Source organism: Globicephala melas, chromosome 20 (assembly GCF_963455315.2).
Source record: "Globicephala melas chromosome 20, mGloMel1.2, whole genome shotgun sequence".
Classification (NCBI taxonomy): domain Eukaryota; kingdom Metazoa; phylum Chordata; class Mammalia; order Artiodactyla; family Delphinidae; genus Globicephala; species Globicephala melas.
In genome coordinates, this window is record NC_083333.1 from 51,404,060 (window position 1) to 51,422,215 (window position 18,156).

Sequence of the window (18,156 nt, forward strand, 5' to 3'; positions counted from 1 at the left end):
TTGTTGGCGTGAGAGGGGGGTGTTCGATAGAATTTCACATCATATCTGGAGTTAAGAAGAGGATGGGAAAGCTCAGCCCTTCACCCAAGAATAACCCAGTAATGACACCTCTACGCGTGGGAAGTGTTTCCCTCCGCACAGGGAGGATCTGAGGCTGCACCCCAGTGGGATTCCCTGCTTGAGTTGGAAGGCCACTCAGAGGTAGATGCGTATCCAGCAAGAGTGCGGAAGGTTTCGCTGGAATGAAATACCAGAGGGGAAAGACACTGCAAGTCGAAGGGGCTTCCCCCAGTTTGGAGGTAGGGGCTGTGCTGCGCGAAAGGAACTGAAGAGCCCGGGGGCCACCGTGGCCTGTGCCTTCCGCTGAGGGCCTGAGAGGGACGCGATGCTGTCGGGCACCGGGTTTGAGTCACGGGAGCTGGCCCGGCCGTGCCCAGCGAGCCAGCGCCAGACCCTGGCGTCCTCCATCTTCTCTCCTGAGCTCCCCCTGTTCCAGCTGCCTGAGCCACGGACCGCAGCACCACACACCCCCGCGGGGGGGGACGCCGCGCCCCATCCCCGCCCCCGGCCCCACCCCAGCCCCCCCGCGGGGGCCCTGACCCCACCGCCCGCAGGCACTGGCTGAGCTCCGAGGCGGCGAGCGGGCCGCGGGGACGCCCGGGAGGGGTCCGGGCCACTGGGGGCGGCGGCGGCCGGGTCGGGGCTCCCCCCCCGCCCGCGCTCGCCGCGGCGGTGGTGCGTCCCGGAGGTTACCGGAAGTGGCCGCGCTCGGCGCTGCCATGTTGAGGAGCCGCCGCTGCCGCTGCCGCCGCCGCCGCCGCCGCTTTGTTGTCGCCTCCTCCGCCTGAGGAGGCTCCCCGAGCGGGGGGGAGTGGGGAGGAGGGGGGTCGGCCGCTGCAGCCATGGAGGCCAACTGGACCGCGTTCCTGTTCCAGGTACGGGGGGCCCCCCCCGGGGGGGACACGGGGGGGACAGGGGGGCCGGGCCCGGGGCTGGCGGGCGGGCGGGCGCTCCTCCTCCCCTCCCTCCCGGCTCCGCTCTCCGGCCCGGCCTTAATCCCCCTTTGTTTTTCCGCCCGCCCGCCTCGGCGGAGCGGGGCTGCTGAGGTGAAAGGAGGCGGCCTCACGGGGTGCGGGGAAGAGAGCAGGCCTCGGGGTGACCCCCGGTCCCCCCCCAGCACACAAACACACACGCGCACACACACACACACACACACTTCCCTCCCGCCCTGAAGGGGAAGGGAGGAGGCCGGTCGCTGTCACCAGCCGCGGCCCAGAGAAAGGAGGGCGCCGGGCCGCTGGATAGCGCGGTCCGCTCGGCCACGGCGCGCCGGGCCCGGGCCCGCACCGTGGGGTGAGGGGGGTCCCCGGGTCCTGCTCACTTCCCCCCCACTTCATCCATCTTTTCGCTCGCTCTCCGTTCTTTTCACCTCCCTGTCTTCTTTTTGTGTGTATATGTTGACTTTCTGACAAGCCCCCCCGCTCGAGTCCCCGCGAATAGCGGGTATCCTTGGGCTCCCCGCCACTCCCCCTTCCCGCCGCCCCCCTCATGTTTACCCAGTTGGGGGGTGCTGTAAACGTGTATCCCCTCCCCAAACTTTTTGTTGGATTTACGTGTTTTCATTCCCAAGCCAGTGCCGAGCCTTGGCAGCTGACACCCTCTCCCTCTGTCCAGCTCTACCGCCGTCCCATTCAGCCCGGGGAATCCCCTGGCCGGGGGTGGGGGGGGCGGGGGCCCGGCACTCCGGGAGGCCCCACCTTCTGCTGGGGCGCGTTTCTCTCTCGTCCCACCTTTAGCGTTTCCTCCAACCAAGTGGGGGAGACGGCCAGTGGAGAGAGCAAACAAAGTCCGCTTACAGAGCCCCCAGATGAGTCATTCGTGGGGTGTTGGTCTTCACTTTTTGCAAGAAACTTGAAGGTGACTGTAGCCGATGCGTTGGCAACCTTCTTGCCCGCCCATCTGAGGTGGGGACCCCTATTTGGAAGACCTAGAACTTATTTTTTCCCCGCTTCGTTTCTGTTTGAAAACGAAGCACTTAATGGGCAGTAGTAATGAGCTCACGGGGAAACTTAGGAACCGGAGGTTAGGAAGCTCGTCACTTTAAGTGCGTTCTTCCCGCCTCTCTGAGTTATTTTCCTTCTTTGAATAACTTCGTGAAATCTCAAATGCGTAGCTTGGGCGCTTGAGACCTTTTGGAACTAACCAGGAACGGATGCAGAATTTTCAAAAAAAATCCTCCCAGCCACTGGACCCATCCCAGTGGAGTTAATATAAGGAACTGGATAATTCAAACAGTGCCTACTGTGTAGAGATGGTTTATTGTTTTAAGACATATTCTTTCGAATGTGAGTAATTTGATTTTTAAGTAATTGAAATATATTCGGGCTTCTTAAAATTGAACATACCCAAAATTACGGAATTCACTAACTTGGCCCTTATTGTGATCTTGTATTGTTTTAACAAGTGCTTTGATGAGCTTGATAATGTGATAAGTCAACTTAAAAATGCATTGGAAAAAAATGATACATAACTAGCTTGCATCCAGGTTGGTGTAAAGGTGGCAAATGCCCTCTCTAGAAAAAGCTTTCAAATGGTCATTTTAAAATATGGGATTAATGGGCCACTGCAGTGATTTTTCACATGAGGAATGATTTAGATTTACCATATTAAACGTGCTCTCAATGGAGATTGGAAAAAAACGAGAGTTCTTTATGTAAAGGAAAACCCCGTAACTAATTTTTGGAAAACTAGTTGAAAAATCTTTTGGAATACTTTTATTATTCTTTTCCTGGGGAAAGCAAATGCCAAGCATTTAATGATCAACTTTTTAATTAGATTTTATATTATTTAATTTTTTTCAGCTATTAAAATCTTTTTTTCCACCTGATGGAGAAGTGTGAAAGCTAATATTTGATCCTGGGCTTGGCAATGTGTGCAGTGAAAATTGTTGGAAAACTTATAATTTAGAGCCGAGGACAGTTGAATGGGTAAAGAGAATATTTCAGTCTTTTCTCTGGAAAGGTATGAATAGACTTACTCAGTTCCAGTTTTAAGTAATTTTCACTGGGGAAATGGAGAGTTAAACTCTCTCATTTGTTTCCTGGAGCATCCTGTTGAATTTATATTTTAAAACAATTTAATACCTGCTTGCTTTCCAAATAACCTGGTGGAAAGTGAAACCCATATCTGTTAAAGTGTTTGATGAATGATTCTCCTAATAGGACATTCAAGATATGACTCACTGATGCCAGTTTCCTTCAGAACAAAATCTTTTACCCTCTGGCACTGGAGATTTCATGGTGCCATATCCTACCACCCTGGGTGATGAAATAACATTTCTGTTTTGTTTTTTTTGCCAGCCCCAGAAGAGGAAAGCTTGGGCAGGGTTAAAAAAGCCTTGCAGTTGAAAGAGATGGGAGATAAAATTAAAACTTTGGTTTGATGATGCTAGTCAAATAAAAGTCTACCCAGAAGTTATATATTTTTAAAAATCACTTAACGGAAGGCAGGCCATGGTTGTTATTTTACTCTGTCTCTCCCTCAGAGAACAAGTTGGGGAAACCCAGTTCCCCTCTTAGAAGGCTTCATATAGAAGTGTGGGGATCCTAGGAATCCTCAGAGAGTGATTCCCGTAGTGGGCGAGGCATTCTACAGCATTTCACCCGAGAAGCAGGGACCTGGTGTGACCCTCCTGTGAGAGTGAGCTTCAGCAATGCTGTAAAAATACTTTATGTTGCCACAGACATCTGAATTGGTAAAATGGCAGTAAGTGCTTTTAGTACTCCATCGAACTAATGGTTGTTTAGAATTGAAAAATGCCTCTGAACACTATAGGTCTGAACTTTGTCCAGAAGATTTGCTTTCCCTATTATCTGATCTGTTAGCCTTTGAAATTGTATATCTTGAGCTATCTTCAGCTATTAACCGTTTGAATACTGTACGGAAGCTTGGGCATCCTACAGCCAGGTTGGAAAGGGGGTAAGATTAGAGTCCAAATTCTATAAAGTTTTTACTAAAGTCACTTGGGTAGACCCTGACAATTACAGGAGCTCCATAAATTAAATTAAAAGTGGACTCAGTGTGAGCACTAAGTCCAGAAAGATACTCATAAGTAAGCACACAATTTCTATGAGTACTTCCAGGACTCAAAGGAAGATTCAGTCAAAATAGTTAAATTGAAAGTGGTTAACTCTGGATATGACACCTCCTGATGATTTAGGGAAGTCTGGTTCTAGGCTTAGCTGTTGTGCTGCTATCAAGTAAACATGGAGCTGTGTGTGGTAGGTGTTCTTATTTGTCAGGAGAGGAGCTCTGTGTGAGTGTGTCTGTGTGTCTCCATATTTTTTTACTTAATGGAGTGTAATGTAGAACTTAGATTTAGAGTGAAAAGGGTAAATAAGTGTCTAGAGTGTCTGAGATGATGGGATGGGCCCTTCCTAGGACACTGTATGCTTAAAATATTTGGAACTCTTACCTCTGAGTGCATGTATCCTTTTAGGATGACAAAACTCAAGCATAGGGGCTCGAGCTCACTGTCCAGAGTTTCAAAAATAATGTTGATCAAATACAGCATATTAGGAAGAACTATTTCAGGAATTTTTTCCCATCATTTCCTAAATGTTAATCAGTATAGAGGTATGGAGAATTTTGGAAGAATCAAAACCAAGTGAGTAACTACTCATAAATACCAAGAACCTGACCCACAATGAAATTTTGGTTTCAGTGCAGCTAAAGAAAATTTCCAAACATTGTCCAGCTCCCAGTTTTGGAGTGGAAAAGCACTTTATAACAGCAAATGTCCAATACTTTAACTCGCCCTACCACTGCTAGAAGAAGATGAAAATGAAAGGAATTTAAATTATTTATAGTTTGTTCTTTCTTATTAGTCTGAGTTTAGGGTTTGAACAGCTAGTGTTGCTAAAGGATGCAGACTTCTAGTGTAAGATTAAATGAACTGAGAAACAATTGACAGGTGTTTGCTGGGGGCTGCCTTCACAGATGCCTTCCAGGATGATTAATAGCAGATTCCATTTCAACCAAATCTTTTAGTAGAGTTAAGTGGAAACTTTAAAAGTAAACTTAACCACTAGCATATGTATTCAGAGACCTAGATTCCTTGTACTACTTAGCAACAGCCTCTTTCCTCGGTCACTGAGAGTTTGTGATGGAAGGGGAGAGACGTCTATTTTCCTAGGTAAAATAGACAAGTAGATGATTACATGTCTATATGTGTATGTGTGAGTGTGTGGCTTGTGGATTACTGCAGTAAGGTACTGTTAAATAGTTAAGTCTGGAGTGTAATTTTTTTGACAAGTTATTTAAACTTGGTCTCAGCACTGACAGACTAATGCAGACTCATTTCATCAGCTGGTATGTCCCTTATGAACCAGGGTGGTGTGTAGTTTAGTCAGCTGTTTGAAAGCAAGATCACTGTCAGCAACTTACTCGCAAAAGTTTTGTGTCTGTGCAGTGATTTTAATGCTTTGTATTGGGAGCTCTGAGAGTAGCTAGGTGGTTGCTGGATCTCTGCTGCAGAGAGTAGCTTACAGGCTCCTTGATTGTTTCTTCTGGTCTCTATTGTCTGAAGCATGTTGAATTTTGAAGGTCATTGTGAGAGGCTGAATTTCTGAAGTGTAAATGTTTGGTTTTAGGCCCACGAAGCCTCCCATCACCAACAGCAGGCAGCACAGAACAGCTTGCTGCCCCTCCTGAGCTCTGCTGTGGAGCCCCCTGATCAGAAACCATTGCTTCCAATACCAATAACTCAGAAACCTCAGGCTGCTCCAGAAACATTAAAGGATGCCATTGGGATTAAAAAAGAAAAACCCAAAACTTCCTTTGTGTGCACTTACTGCAGTAAAGCTTTCAGGGACAGCTATCACCTGAGGCGCCACGAGTCCTGCCACACAGGCATCAAGTTGGTGTCCCGGCCAAAGAAAACCCCCACCACGGTGGTTCCCCTTATCTCCACCATCGCTGGGGACAGCAGCCGAACTTCGTTGGTCTCAACCATTGCAGGCATCTTGTCAACAGTCACTACATCTTCCTCGGGCACCAACCCCAGCAGCAGTGCCAGCACCACAGCTATGCCCGTGACGCAGTCTGTCAAGAAACCCAGTAAGCCTGTCAAGAAGAACCATGCTTGTGAGATGTGTGGGAAGGCCTTCCGAGATGTGTACCACCTCAATCGGCACAAGCTCTCCCATTCGGACGAAAAGCCCTTCGAGTGTCCTATTTGTAATCAGCGCTTCAAGAGGAAGGACCGGATGACTTACCACGTGAGGTCTCACGAAGGAGGCATCACCAAACCCTATACTTGCAGTGTTTGTGGGAAAGGCTTCTCGAGGTACTGCATTTTGCTTTGCTTTTTTTTTCATTATGGTATCAGTACGATCTCTGCGTGATCTAGAAGGTTTATGTGAGAATAGATATTTGCAGGCCTGTGTTATTAGAGGAGATTGGTGACAGATAAAGTATTACACCTCCAGGTCTAATTCCAGTTTGGTGTGGCTGACAAGTGGTGACATAGTGATTAACTTACTATTTCATTTAAGAAGTGCCTTGGTGGACTCAGGCCTTCTTTCGGCACATCAGTACTTCTTATCACTGCGAAACCATTAGTTTTCAATTCATTTGGGTGGCTGGACATGAGATTCACTGCACAAACCAAAGAAACATATCCTGGAAGTTGGGATGACCTTGGAATCTCTTAAAACTTTTAAGAGAACGTTTTTTTCCATTTTTCTGTGGTTACTAACATTTCACTAATTTTCATTTTTAAAGGCTTTTAAAGTTAATGTAGTAGCAGTTGTCTCTGGCAAGTGTTAGGACTAAACTTTGGGTATTTTGTAATTGTAAAGAATCAAGACCTAATATGATTTGATGTTGACTAGGAAAGAAAATTAACAGGTATAAAGGACTAAGACTTTTGTTTATGGTAAGAGAGGTAAGGAGGCTTGCACTGGGGGGTGGGGGAGTTGGTAATTCTGCTGTCTTTCTTTAAAATGTCCCCCACCCATGTCTGCCAAGCATGTAAACATCACAGTAAGTAGCATTTCTCTATGTGTGTTCCATTACATCTTCTGTTGAAACTCTCTCTTTCACAGGCCTGACCACTTAAGCTGTCACGTAAAACATGTCCATTCAACAGAAAGACCCTTCAAATGCCAAGTAAGAGTTAAAATGACTTATCCTTAGTGTAGCACTTAATGCACATTATCCAGAAGGTCTGAGCCAGTCAAATCTCACCTTTCTTGAATAGTCGTAAAATCACTGACTTGAGTAAATGTGGTCCATTTGAATTCTGGTTTTATAAAATATAAATGACAGCTTCTATTTCTGTGAGGCAAGACCATTTAAAAATGTAAATGTTGTTTTTGTTAAGGTACATTTCATTTTCCTTGGGCAACAGTGTTTATTGTTATAAGAAAAAAAATTTATTGTCTTGCAAAGGTCGTTTATTTGAAAAGAATAAATGAATGAAGTGTTTTAAATTAACTTCTGGGTTGATGATTGAGGTTGTTTTAACCATAATCTAAGAAAATATGAATTTTCTCCCAAATGTTACCACTTACTGGATTTGGCTATCGCCAAATTGGAGCATTCTCTAATGACATAAGTTGTGGTAATGAAGAGGTTAAGAATCTTGCTAAATGAAATGACCGTGTTAGGCGTCAGTAATTCTGGTTTTTTGCTGGAAGTCTTTTTGTGCTCCTTTCAGTTAAATTTTGTTAATGACTGATTTTATTAAGTAAGTGATTCGAATTCTAAGAAAAATCCAATTGGAGGAAGGAAGCTAGTGTCATTGAGTGATTACCTGTCATGAGGCCTTGGGCCAGGCTCTTAATCCACCAGTAATTTTGTGAGGTAGGTATTATTTTCATTTTACAGATGAAATAAATTCAGATAGGTTAGCTAACTTGCTGAGTATTACATTGTTTAGTGAGTCAGGGAGCTGGATTTAAATCCGGGTTTAACTGACTCTACAGCTCACATCTTTCACTACTCTGTTGATATTTTTTTCTTCCCCTCAAAATGTAAGAGTCTAAAATTCACCAGGTGTTTTATCGTGAGTACAATTCTAGGTAACACATGCAGTTAAAATTCAGCTAACTCAGTCTGCTTGCTGACATGAGTAGGGTAATACCTAGAATATAACGTACTTTAAAATGAGTAGAACAGGATAGTCTATATTTAAAAAAAGTTTTCCTCCCTCATGCAGACGTGCACTGCTGCCTTTGCCACCAAAGACAGACTGCGGACACACATGGTACGCCACGAAGGCAAGGTATCCTGTAACATCTGTGGGAAGCTCCTGAGCGCAGCATACATCACCAGCCACTTAAAGACACACGGGCAGAGCCAAAGTATCAACTGTAATACATGTAAACAAGGCATCAGTAAAAGTAGGTGACACTTCAAATTGTATTTCTTTTTTTTTTTTTTTTTCTTGCAGTACGCGGGCCTCTCACTGTCGTGGCCTCTCCCGTTGCGGAGCACAGGCTCCAGACGCACAGGCTCAGCGGCCATGGCTCAAGGGCCCAGCCGCTCCGCGGCATGTGGGACTTTCCTGGACAGGGGCACGAACCCATGTCCCCTGCGTCAGCAGGCGGACTCTCAACCAGTGCGCCACCAGGGAAGCCCAAATTGTATTTCTTTTGCGTTTCAGATTGATGGAATCTAGATTTTTTTTTTTATAATATATTGAAGATATTTTCACCTGTGTTCTCAGGACTATATTAATGTTCACCTTACTTGTTTCCTCCTGTTGCTAAAGTATGCAAACACGCGTCAATGGACGGTGTATATTAGTGTTGGAAATACACTTTACGTACATGTATACAGGCAACAATGATAAACTCTCCACTTATTTTGCTTTTAATCCTGTACTGTCTACTAATAACGTCCAAGTTAGAAGAGCACAATTTCCCTGCAGCTATTTTTCAGTGTGTCCCTTCTTCTATGGGGTTTGAATAAAAAGCTTTAGTGTGTTAGGATCGTGGCAGCAGAAGCCATACTAGGAAGCTGCATCTTATGCCAGGCAATTTTAACTGATGTTATTTAATGTAAGGAAGATTCTCAGGCACGAGTGCCCCCTAACTCCTGATAGTATTAATAACATGTCCTTCATAACCTAAAGATAAAAGCAGTGTTACATAATTTTACTTCTCAAACCCAAATCTACAGAGAAAAGGGATAGCGTACCCATTTGAACGTTTAAATGCTTTGCTTACCTTAAATTCAGAGTTGAAAAGATAGAATATTCCAGGGACTTGTGGATAAAATTCAATACTTGCATTTACCCAGGCTTTTTTCTAAGATCTCCCTAACCATCAGAAGAAAGTGTTTTCCTAATTCTGTATTCTATTATATATGTACTTCATGCAGCAGAAACATCAGATTCTCAGAATAGGTGGCCAAAAGTGAATGGGAAAGAATGGTTAATGTGTTTCAATCTCATTCGTTTTTGCTTCTTTGTAAGTACATTGGGTTTATTATCTAGCATGTCAAACTTTGTTAACTTTACAGAAATTTACTTTTAATGTACATCGTTGTGGTCAGGTAACTAACTATGTTACATATTTTGATGAGCATTAATTATTCCATGCTAATATTACCCAAGTTCTATTCTAAAAGATACTTGCTTTTTAATGTAGCAAAGAATTCTTTTATGTTGGTTTTCCCTAGCTCTCTGGAGTTTTAAAATTTATCTATTTTGACCAGTAGAGACACAGCAGCACAAAAGATGTACTATAGTAAAAAACTATCAGGTCAAATGATAAAGATCATAGAGGCATGAGGAGTCAAAGTATCTAAGTTCGGATTTTGAAAAAATAGCCACACTTTTTCCAGGTAAATAATAGCGTTTCTGTCTTTGTCTTTGGAGCAGCGTGCATGAGTGAAGAGACCAGCAGCCAGAAGCAGCAGCAGCAGCAGCAGCAGCAGCATGTGACGAGCTGGCCAGGGAAGCAGGTAGAGACACTGAGACTGTGGGAAGAAGCTGTCAAAGCAAGAAAGAAAGGTAAGATGAGGCATCCAGTGCTCACAGCGTGGCTAGTGTTTTCATCTAGTATGCCAAGCAACAAAGTAAAACAGCCACAGCTTAGAGAATTCGGCTTTATGGAAACACTTTAAGGAGATACCGTATGCTAGGAAATACCTGGTAAAGTTATTAGCAACAAAGCTTCCAAGCTTCCAAGTAAGTTTTTTTTACTAGGAAATAAAAATTCTTAGTACTTCTTGTCAGGTTCTTTCTTGTGACTTAATTTTGTTACACATTTGTAGCCAAATTTGGTCCTTTGCTGTGTACGCTCAGAGTTCCTTTTTATGTTCATTTTTATGTCAACCTTCATGCATTAAAGGCTCCTTTTTGTGTTTTTAAAATAGTCCCACTCTTAAAGGTAGATGAAATATCCTTATGTGTACATAAGTTCATTTTCTTACAACTGTGTTATTTTCTGCTCTTTAGTGTTCTTTCTGAATTGTATTATTTATTACATATTTCAGACTCTATAACGCTGATGTCTTTTTTCTCGGTCTCACCCTTAATCTAATTCAGTCTGTCACTGGGGCTGGCATTAGCTTAACATGTATGTACTTCAGTTGTTAGTGACTTTACTGTAATTGTTACTAAAACTGGGCATGGTTTGCTTTTCTCTCATATATATCTTATAAAGAAGCGGTTGGAGTATCGGTTTTCAGCACAGTTTTTTAACTTAGTAGTTGTAGCTTTGGCTTCTGGACTACTGTGCAGCCATTTCAGTTAAATCATTTTGTCAATGTATCATCAGCCACAGGACAGATTCCTAAATTCCGTTTTGCCTTCCCCACCCTTGTCATTTCTTACTGTTTTATTTTAAATTCATAAGGAATCCCCTGCATGTAGGCTGTGCTGTAATTCCTTTGCTGTGTAGTTTCTTCCATCCTTTGCGTTCATGTAGTGCAGCTATTCCCTTCCTCAGATCCCTTCTAAACATTCTGTACTTGGAAAAAGATAAAAGGAATAGCTTTTCCATATATCTACTGGCACTGGAGGAAAGAATGCAGCAGTTCAGATAGGCTTTCCACTTTGCCTCAGATGCTGCTTATTCCTATCTTCCAAATGAATATTTGTCATTATTTTGATTAAATATTTTGTGATAAAGAGAAGGGATGGAGAATGGTGGGTAGGGGAGAAAAATTTATATGTGTGTATGTGCCGTGATAATTGCATAGTGGGTTGAAAGCGAAGGTTGAAATACGAAGGATGCTTTGCTCAGAGAAGAAGTAAAAGTGTTTAAGTTACAGAAAGGGATAGGGTTAGATTAAAAAGAAAATGAAGGGGAGGTGGGGAGATGGCACACCCACCAAGTAAGTGAAAGCTTATTTGGTGAAAACAGGAGGAGAATATTTTTAGCATGCTACCATCACCTCAAAAGTGAGTCAGTTTTCTCCCTCATTCTTTTCTTCTGCACTCTTCTGTTTGGTATTGTATTTCAGTGTGCTTGCACAATAAGACTCAGTTGTTTAGCTCATCTTCTGATCTGCGTGAAACAAAATGCTATTGTATTCCCATTTGTTGCATGAATCTCTTTGGAAACGACCACTGATGTTAGAAACTTCTGTGTTCATGTTAGTAAATGTCACGTCTGGGGGGAGAAGAGACTCCTGACCTGAAAACCTGAACTTGAATCAGCATGTCCCTTTTAAATATTGGGCTTAAATAAGGTAATATAAGTTTCCAGACCTGGATGACAATGAGATCATCATCTCAGCAGCTTTTTAGATAGATAGATATCCAGGTTCCATCTAAATCTCACAATTGAATTTCCTGGGAAGCAGTTTTTTTCAAAAAAACCTCCCTAGGTAAATGATTTTGATCGTCAGCCAGGTTTGGGAATCCCTGATACAGAGTATGGAGCAATGCCAAGGTTACATCATGCTCATCAAGGAAGGGCTGGTCATTGACTCAAGGGTCCACCTGAGGTGATTTGACCATGCGTGGCCTGCGGGCAGACCTCCATCTTTAGTCTCAAATGCATTTCTCCGTTTTGACAGCCAAGTCACAGCCAGCACCCCCATCTGTCTTCTTACTGCACTTTTCTGACACACCAGCAGGTGGTGCTGAATTTTGTTGCGGGGTGGTGTAAGGGGTGTCACCTGTGAGGGAAGTTTTCCTTAAGAAGTGCCCAGGCTTTGCTGATAACAAGGACCACGGTCCCCCAGCTCACTGCAGGGTCTCCTAGCCTGGCTAGTCCCCCTTGGTATGGCTGGTGGTGTGTGGAATACGTATAGTTAAATGACACCAGGCATAAAGTAGGTGATTATGTTAGCCTCAGAAAGAGAAGAAGATACGGGAGCGGGGAGGAGAACATAAACCTACTGAGGGATACTTGTTCATTCTAAACAACATTAAGAAACAACCAGAAACAACAGGATTATTTAACTAAAATGATTTTTCTAAGACTGAAATAAACAGATGATATTAAAACAGCTTGTTTATCCATCCCTACTTAATGGAGTTTTAAAACCTTAACAGAATGTGGCTTCACCTCTGAGAAGGCTTTAGAGTACATAGCATCGAGGACACACACCTCTCTCTGCTAGTTACAGTATGCCTTGTGAGAAGATTTTTCTGATTATCTGTTACTGTGTAACCATCTGCCCAGCTCTGTGTAAACAAGCTCTTCCAGCCTGGCCTGTGGGTGCTTGGTTCTTCCCGGGAAAGTCTTTAGAATTCAGAGGAACTACATGGAAGTGGTAGTGAGAAAACTTAGCCCTACTTGATATCTCTGCCCCCCAGAGTGCCTTGCAGAAATTACCTGATCTTCCAGCATCACTGTGAGGTAGGTAAGTAAATCTAAACTCCAAACCAAAAGCACCAAGGCTAAGCCAGTTGCCTCAGTCTTGTGAAAGGCACAGCATCGGAAGAGATCTGCTCCCGTGCTGGGATTCCTGGCCCCCAGTCTTGTGCTCAGAAGGATCCTCCCTTCCTGTTGACCACAGGGTAGAAAACTATAATTTAATTTATTAAATGTTTGTCCTTTTTAATTAAAAGAAGTTGATTCAGAAACTGAATTGTGTTCACTGTTTTGAGAGTCTAAAGGCCCTTTTGTCTTCTTATTTTAGAAGCTGCTAACCTGTGCCAAACCTCCACGGCTGCTACGACACCTGTGACTCTCACTACTCCATTCAATATAACGTCCTCTGTGTCGTCTGGGACTATGTCAAACCCAGTCACAGTGGCAGCTGCAATGAGCATGAGAAGTCCAGTAAATGTTTCAAGTGCAGTTAACATAACCAGCCCAATGAACATAGGGCACCCTGTGACTATAACCAGTCCATTGTCCATGACCTCTCCTTTAACACTCACTACCCCAGTCAACCTCCCCACCCCCGTCACTGCCCCAGTGAATATAGCACACCCTGTCACGATCACGTCTCCAATGAACCTGCCCACGCCTATGACGTTAGCTGCCCCTCTCAATATAGCAATGAGGCCTGTAGAGAGCATGCCTTTCTTACCCCAAGCTTTGCCTACATCACCACCTTGGTAAACAGTATTATAAAATCAAAATATGGGTTCAAGTAAATATTTACCAGCAACTTACTTTTAGTTTATTAAAGCAAAAAGTAAACCATGAAATTGGGAGATTTATTACATTAGTTAATAATAGTGTAGTAGCATTATTCTCCAATTTGGCTGGGATTGTTCAAAGTAGGGTGTGTATGTCACTTATCACTGGACCACTTTAGTTTAATCAGAAATTCCTTTTAGCTGACAGCATTGCTTAAACAGGATAGTAGTTGGCAAGATGAAAGCCGGAATTAAAACCAATCATGAAAAAGCAAAACCCATTTCAAAATTAAAAAGCAGCATTACTGTTTTTGATCCCAAGAAATCATTTTATTCTGAACACTAGCAGAACTCTTCTCCCCATATATACAAGGTGGATGGCTAATTTTAACCTGAAGTTCTAAATCCAGGGATTGAGAGCTAGTGTAAAATTGTCTGTGTTTATTGTTTTTATGAGTAAATACATGCATTGTCATAATAAAATGCATTTCAGAGAATATGCATTTTACCTTTGGGAATATGTTAATTTCAGGCAGCATTCCCTATGGGAAAGGTGATACCAGCTCTGATATGCAAAGCATATGATAATTTATCATTCTATCTTCAACATATAATAGGGATTGTGACCTGATATTTGGAGATGTAAATATTGCTCAGCATACTAATCCTGATGGAATATAGCATTGTAGTTGACTTTTTTAAAAAACTTAAAAAAACAAACAAAATATACACATTGTGTTTTGGTAAGAAAAGGCCGCAGCTGACAGAGGAGAAGTCAAGTGTGCGGACAGGCAGACTCCTAACAAACAGAGGCCAATGGGACTCCTATTCAGGGGTCAAGGAGTACTTTGGAACAGTTAAAATATATTGCTTTAATTGGAAGATGCTGGAGGCACTGGGATGTGATATGCCCCTCTCTCTCCCAATCAGAGCCTGTTGATATTTCAACAGGGAAAGGTGTGTTAGTTGCTCACTAGAGTTTATGTCTTATATTAAATTGTATACAGTTTTTATTCTAACCACTAACTAGGTAGTATGCCCCTTCAGAACAAGCAGAGTGTATCTTTTTTTTTTAAGTTCTCCTTCTGTTTCTTAAGTATTGTGCAGATTTGTTCAACTTTGTAAATATGGACAACACTTTTTGTTCTTTGAGAAAACACTTGTATCAGCTTTGTCGGGTTTTCAGGGAGACAGCTGTCTGCACTCCCTGCAGAAATCCAGCAATGATTGTGCACGTTAAGACATGTGCTTTTTATTTCTTAGCAGGATGTTTTATCTCTGTACATAGTACAAAGTAGAAACCAAAAGCTAGGGAGACAGATACTCTTTACACCATCATGTCACACATTAATGTTTTTAAAGCATTGTGTTTTGAAAAAGAAGTTACTAAAACCAAGGCGCTGTGATTATTTTTTTTTTAAGTTGCAATATGTTTTGGTTTTTTTTCCCTTTTTTTAATCTTGCAGTTAAGAGAAATGGACATTAGTTGTGTTAATCTTGCAGAATGTTTGCAGGACTGACTATCAAACTGGATGACTTCCATTTATACCCCACTGTGTCAGTTCAAGCATCAAAATACCTTGCATCTGAGGCAGACTTCCTACATCAGGGACAGGTATCTGTGTGTCATTATACAAAACAGTTCGAGGGGGTTGAACTACGTAGTAAAAAAATAAAATAAATAGTACTTAGTGTAAAATAATTTTATAAATGATCTTTTGTACTTTAGGACATTAAATTGTACAACTTTTGTATATATAAAAGCTTAGGAACTTTCTGTTTAGCAGGAAGGCAACACATTCCTACACTTTTAATGTATATGTTTGTTATAATGTCCATGTAAACATGCCCTATGTTTGTGCCTTTTAATTAGTTTGTCTCAATAAACAAAATGTAGAGAAAAATATGTAGCTATGACTTTGTTACAACTGTTCCTATCCACAGTACCAAAATGGTTTGTTTTTAATATGTAGAGCATTATGTGTGGACTACTGGAAGGACTCGTGTAGGGAAGGCCCATGCGTGGCCCTGCTGAGGTCTGGATTGGGCAGGTCTTGGCCACATTTGGAGGAAGCCAACGTTTCCTGGCACGCAGCCCCAGGACCAGGTTCTGGCTCTGCCCGCTAGGACCTGTCGTCTCTCTCTGGCTGGGCTGGCAATCACAATCCTCCATGATTGAGATGGCCCTGGCTTCCTCCACAATGGCCCAAGGAGCAGTCCTCAGTGGGGGCAGGTGTGGACCCTACCCCCAGGCTAGAGTGTGGTCGTCAGAACCCTAAAAGTATTAGTTCTTTAAAAAAAAAAAAAAAGATATATACTAGGAATGATTGCTTTATCAATTCATTGTATAATAAACAGGAGTGAGAATTCATTGTATGACTTCAGTTAAAATGATATTTTGTATGCATTCTTTATTCACTTAAGCTTGTCTGCAATAATAAACCCACGTCGTGTCTTCTTTTGGGAGGGAGAGAGTTGGCAGGCTGGGGGTGGCAGTGGGCCACTGAAAGCAGGGGCCGAGTAGGTTGTGTGGTGAAATTCTCCTGTCTTGGAACTGGAATTGAGTTTTGATGCTGATGAACTGATTCAACCAAATGTTGAAGGCAAGAAGGCCACCGCTCACGAAAAAAGCAGAGAGTTTGTTTTTCTCTTCTGGTTGTAACCTGGTTGAGAGCTTCCCCTTTATCAGATTGGCAGCTAAACAGTTGTATTAGATCATCCTCAAATCTGACATCCAGCCTGTTACGCTCTAGGGCTCGCTGCTTGGCCTACATTTGCCTTTTATTGTGTATCCATTTCCCTCCTAAGGTGTGCTCCTAAACGAAGGTTTCTATGTAAGCAGATGGATGATTTTTCCTGTCAATACCAGCACTGTATTACTAACATGCAAAAACTGCAGATTTATTTTGACAAATTAAAGTTAACCGGTCACAAACGTTATGATGGATTGCTTAATACCTCAGAAGCTTCACCATTTCACCATGATGATAGAGAAATTTTTGAAGCACTGCTTCTCCAGGTGTACACGTCTTGATATTGGGCTGGAGAGAGAGGGAAGGACTAATGTCAGGCCGGTTTGACCACCGAGAAGGGAGAGTGGAAATGCACCAGACTGGCTGCAGTAAGAGAAGTAACCTCCTCCAGTCAGCTTGAGTAAAGCCCAGAGCAGGTGGGTTTCAAACATTTCTTTGCATGCTCTAAACCCAGTTTCTTTACTTGAAAAGGGTTTTAGGCTGGGTTGCCTACCCATTTATGTTCAACTAGATTCATCAGATGTCTACTGAGTACCAACAATGTGCCAGGCACTGTTAGGCACTAAAGGGCATTCAAAGGTGATTAAGACATGGTTGCTGCCTCCAAGGAGGCTAAGAGAGGTATGACAAGTACCCAAGTGACAGTACCACCAGACAGCAAATCAAGATGGATCTCACACCATTTTTTAAAAAGTTTTGGATACCTACATCTGTTTCATATATAATTGAGGCTTTCCAAACTTCCTCTGATAATTGCTTTAGTCTCTTTATTGACTCAGTGAAAACAGCTGGAGGAAGAGTTCCTTATGTTGCTTTTGTCTGGAATGGGAAGTGTTATTTCACTGAATTGCTAGTTAACCGTCCTGGCTGTCCAGGTGTTTCCACTCTTCTCAAGGGGTGCTGCTGTTTGGTCCTCTCTGGAGAGACCTGGGTTCGGGATGTAGAGGGCATGGTGGAGGTTTTCCCTGTAGTATCCTCAAGTATCGTTGCCTGGAATGGTAATCACTTTCCCCTCCCAGGCTTAATAAATCTGGCCTTCAGTCCTGTACTCTTCCCTCTCTAAAGAGTCTTGTAGCCTGAAAGAATGCCATTTGTCCCCATTTGGGCCTATAAATCTCCCCCACAACTGATCTGACCCTGGCAGATTACTGGATAATCTCTCCCTGTCTTGTAAAAGTAGGGGCCAGGCAGATCAGTGCGTTATGGTTCACGGCTGAATACTGACTGAGTTTGTGCATTGATCTAGACTCCAGCTTCTCTTGGCTGCTCACTTTTGGGCAAAGGCCCATGTAGTTCCCAAGGAAGGAATGGAGGGAGGGTCCAGGGCTCTGCTTAGGATCTTTGTGTGATCTAGCCCTCCCCTTGGACCAGCCCATCAGGGGTTGACTAGTTAGCTCTCTTCTTCCCAAGACAGGCACTTGACCCAGATCTTGGCCTTGGACCATGAGGGTCAAGTATTCTGTCATTTACAAAAACTGCCCTGTCATGGGAAGGGAATGGAGTTTCACACTTCAGATTCTGTATCACCACTGACTTGCATCATAGCTTCAGAAATTGTCTTCATCCCTGATGATCTTTAAGTTGACATCCCACCTTCCCAACTGTTAAATATCTCTTTGAAGAGTACATAGAAGAAGAAGAACTTAAAGTCAGTCTTCTTATTGGAGTGAATCCTTTCTGATGTATATAACTGCCAACCATTCAAGAAGAATTCTCTTGGGTGTTTTGGTAAATTTACATTGTTTATGGAGTTTTCTCAAAGTGAGGTCCACCTGCATTTGGCTGTGTCAGCCCTTTCACCTGAATGTCATTTTTTCCTAAGTACACCTATAAAGACCCTGGGCAAGA

At 43.1% G+C, this 18,156-nt stretch overlaps 1 protein-coding gene across 4 annotated transcripts; it reads left to right on the forward strand.

Moving 5' to 3' along the window:
- Positions 1–752: 752 nt before the first annotated feature.
- VEZF1 (vascular endothelial zinc finger 1) lies at positions 753–16,490 on the forward strand. 4 transcript variants are annotated; one of them, XM_070044451.1, is made up of 6 exons: positions 753–935; positions 5,652–6,346; positions 7,107–7,170; positions 8,204–8,405; positions 9,887–10,021; positions 13,108–16,490. In XM_070044451.1, the coding sequence occupies exons 1-6, from the start codon at positions 903–905 to the stop codon at positions 13,533–13,535; spliced, it is 1,557 nt and encodes a 518-aa protein (XP_069900552.1). In that variant the 5' UTR covers positions 753–902; the 3' UTR covers positions 13,536–16,490. The 4 variants fall into 4 exon arrangements, with proteins under 4 accessions (XP_069900552.1, XP_030737530.1, XP_060146449.1 ...); XM_030881670.3 differs by having other exon boundaries at positions 759–935; positions 8,222–8,405; positions 9,890–10,021; XM_060290466.2 differs by lacking the exon at positions 753–935 and adding an exon at positions 1,477–1,917 and having other exon boundaries at positions 8,222–8,405; positions 9,890–10,021.
- Positions 16,491–18,156: the final 1,666 nt, after the last annotated feature.

Bases quoted from the DNA above. Each gene is read 5' to 3' on its own strand.
- VEZF1 (XM_060290466.2), top strand. From the start codon at position 1,549: ATGTTTACCCAGTTGGGGGGTGCTGTAAACGTGTATCCCCTCCCCAAA. The intron at 6,347-7,106 runs GTACTGCATTTT...TCTCTTTCACAG, and splicing joins TGTGGGAAAGGCTTCTCGAG to GCCTGACCACTTAAGCTGTC. The intron at 10,022-13,107 runs GTAAGATGAGGC...TTCTTATTTTAG, and splicing joins TGTCAAAGCAAGAAAGAAAG to AAGCTGCTAACCTGTGCCAA.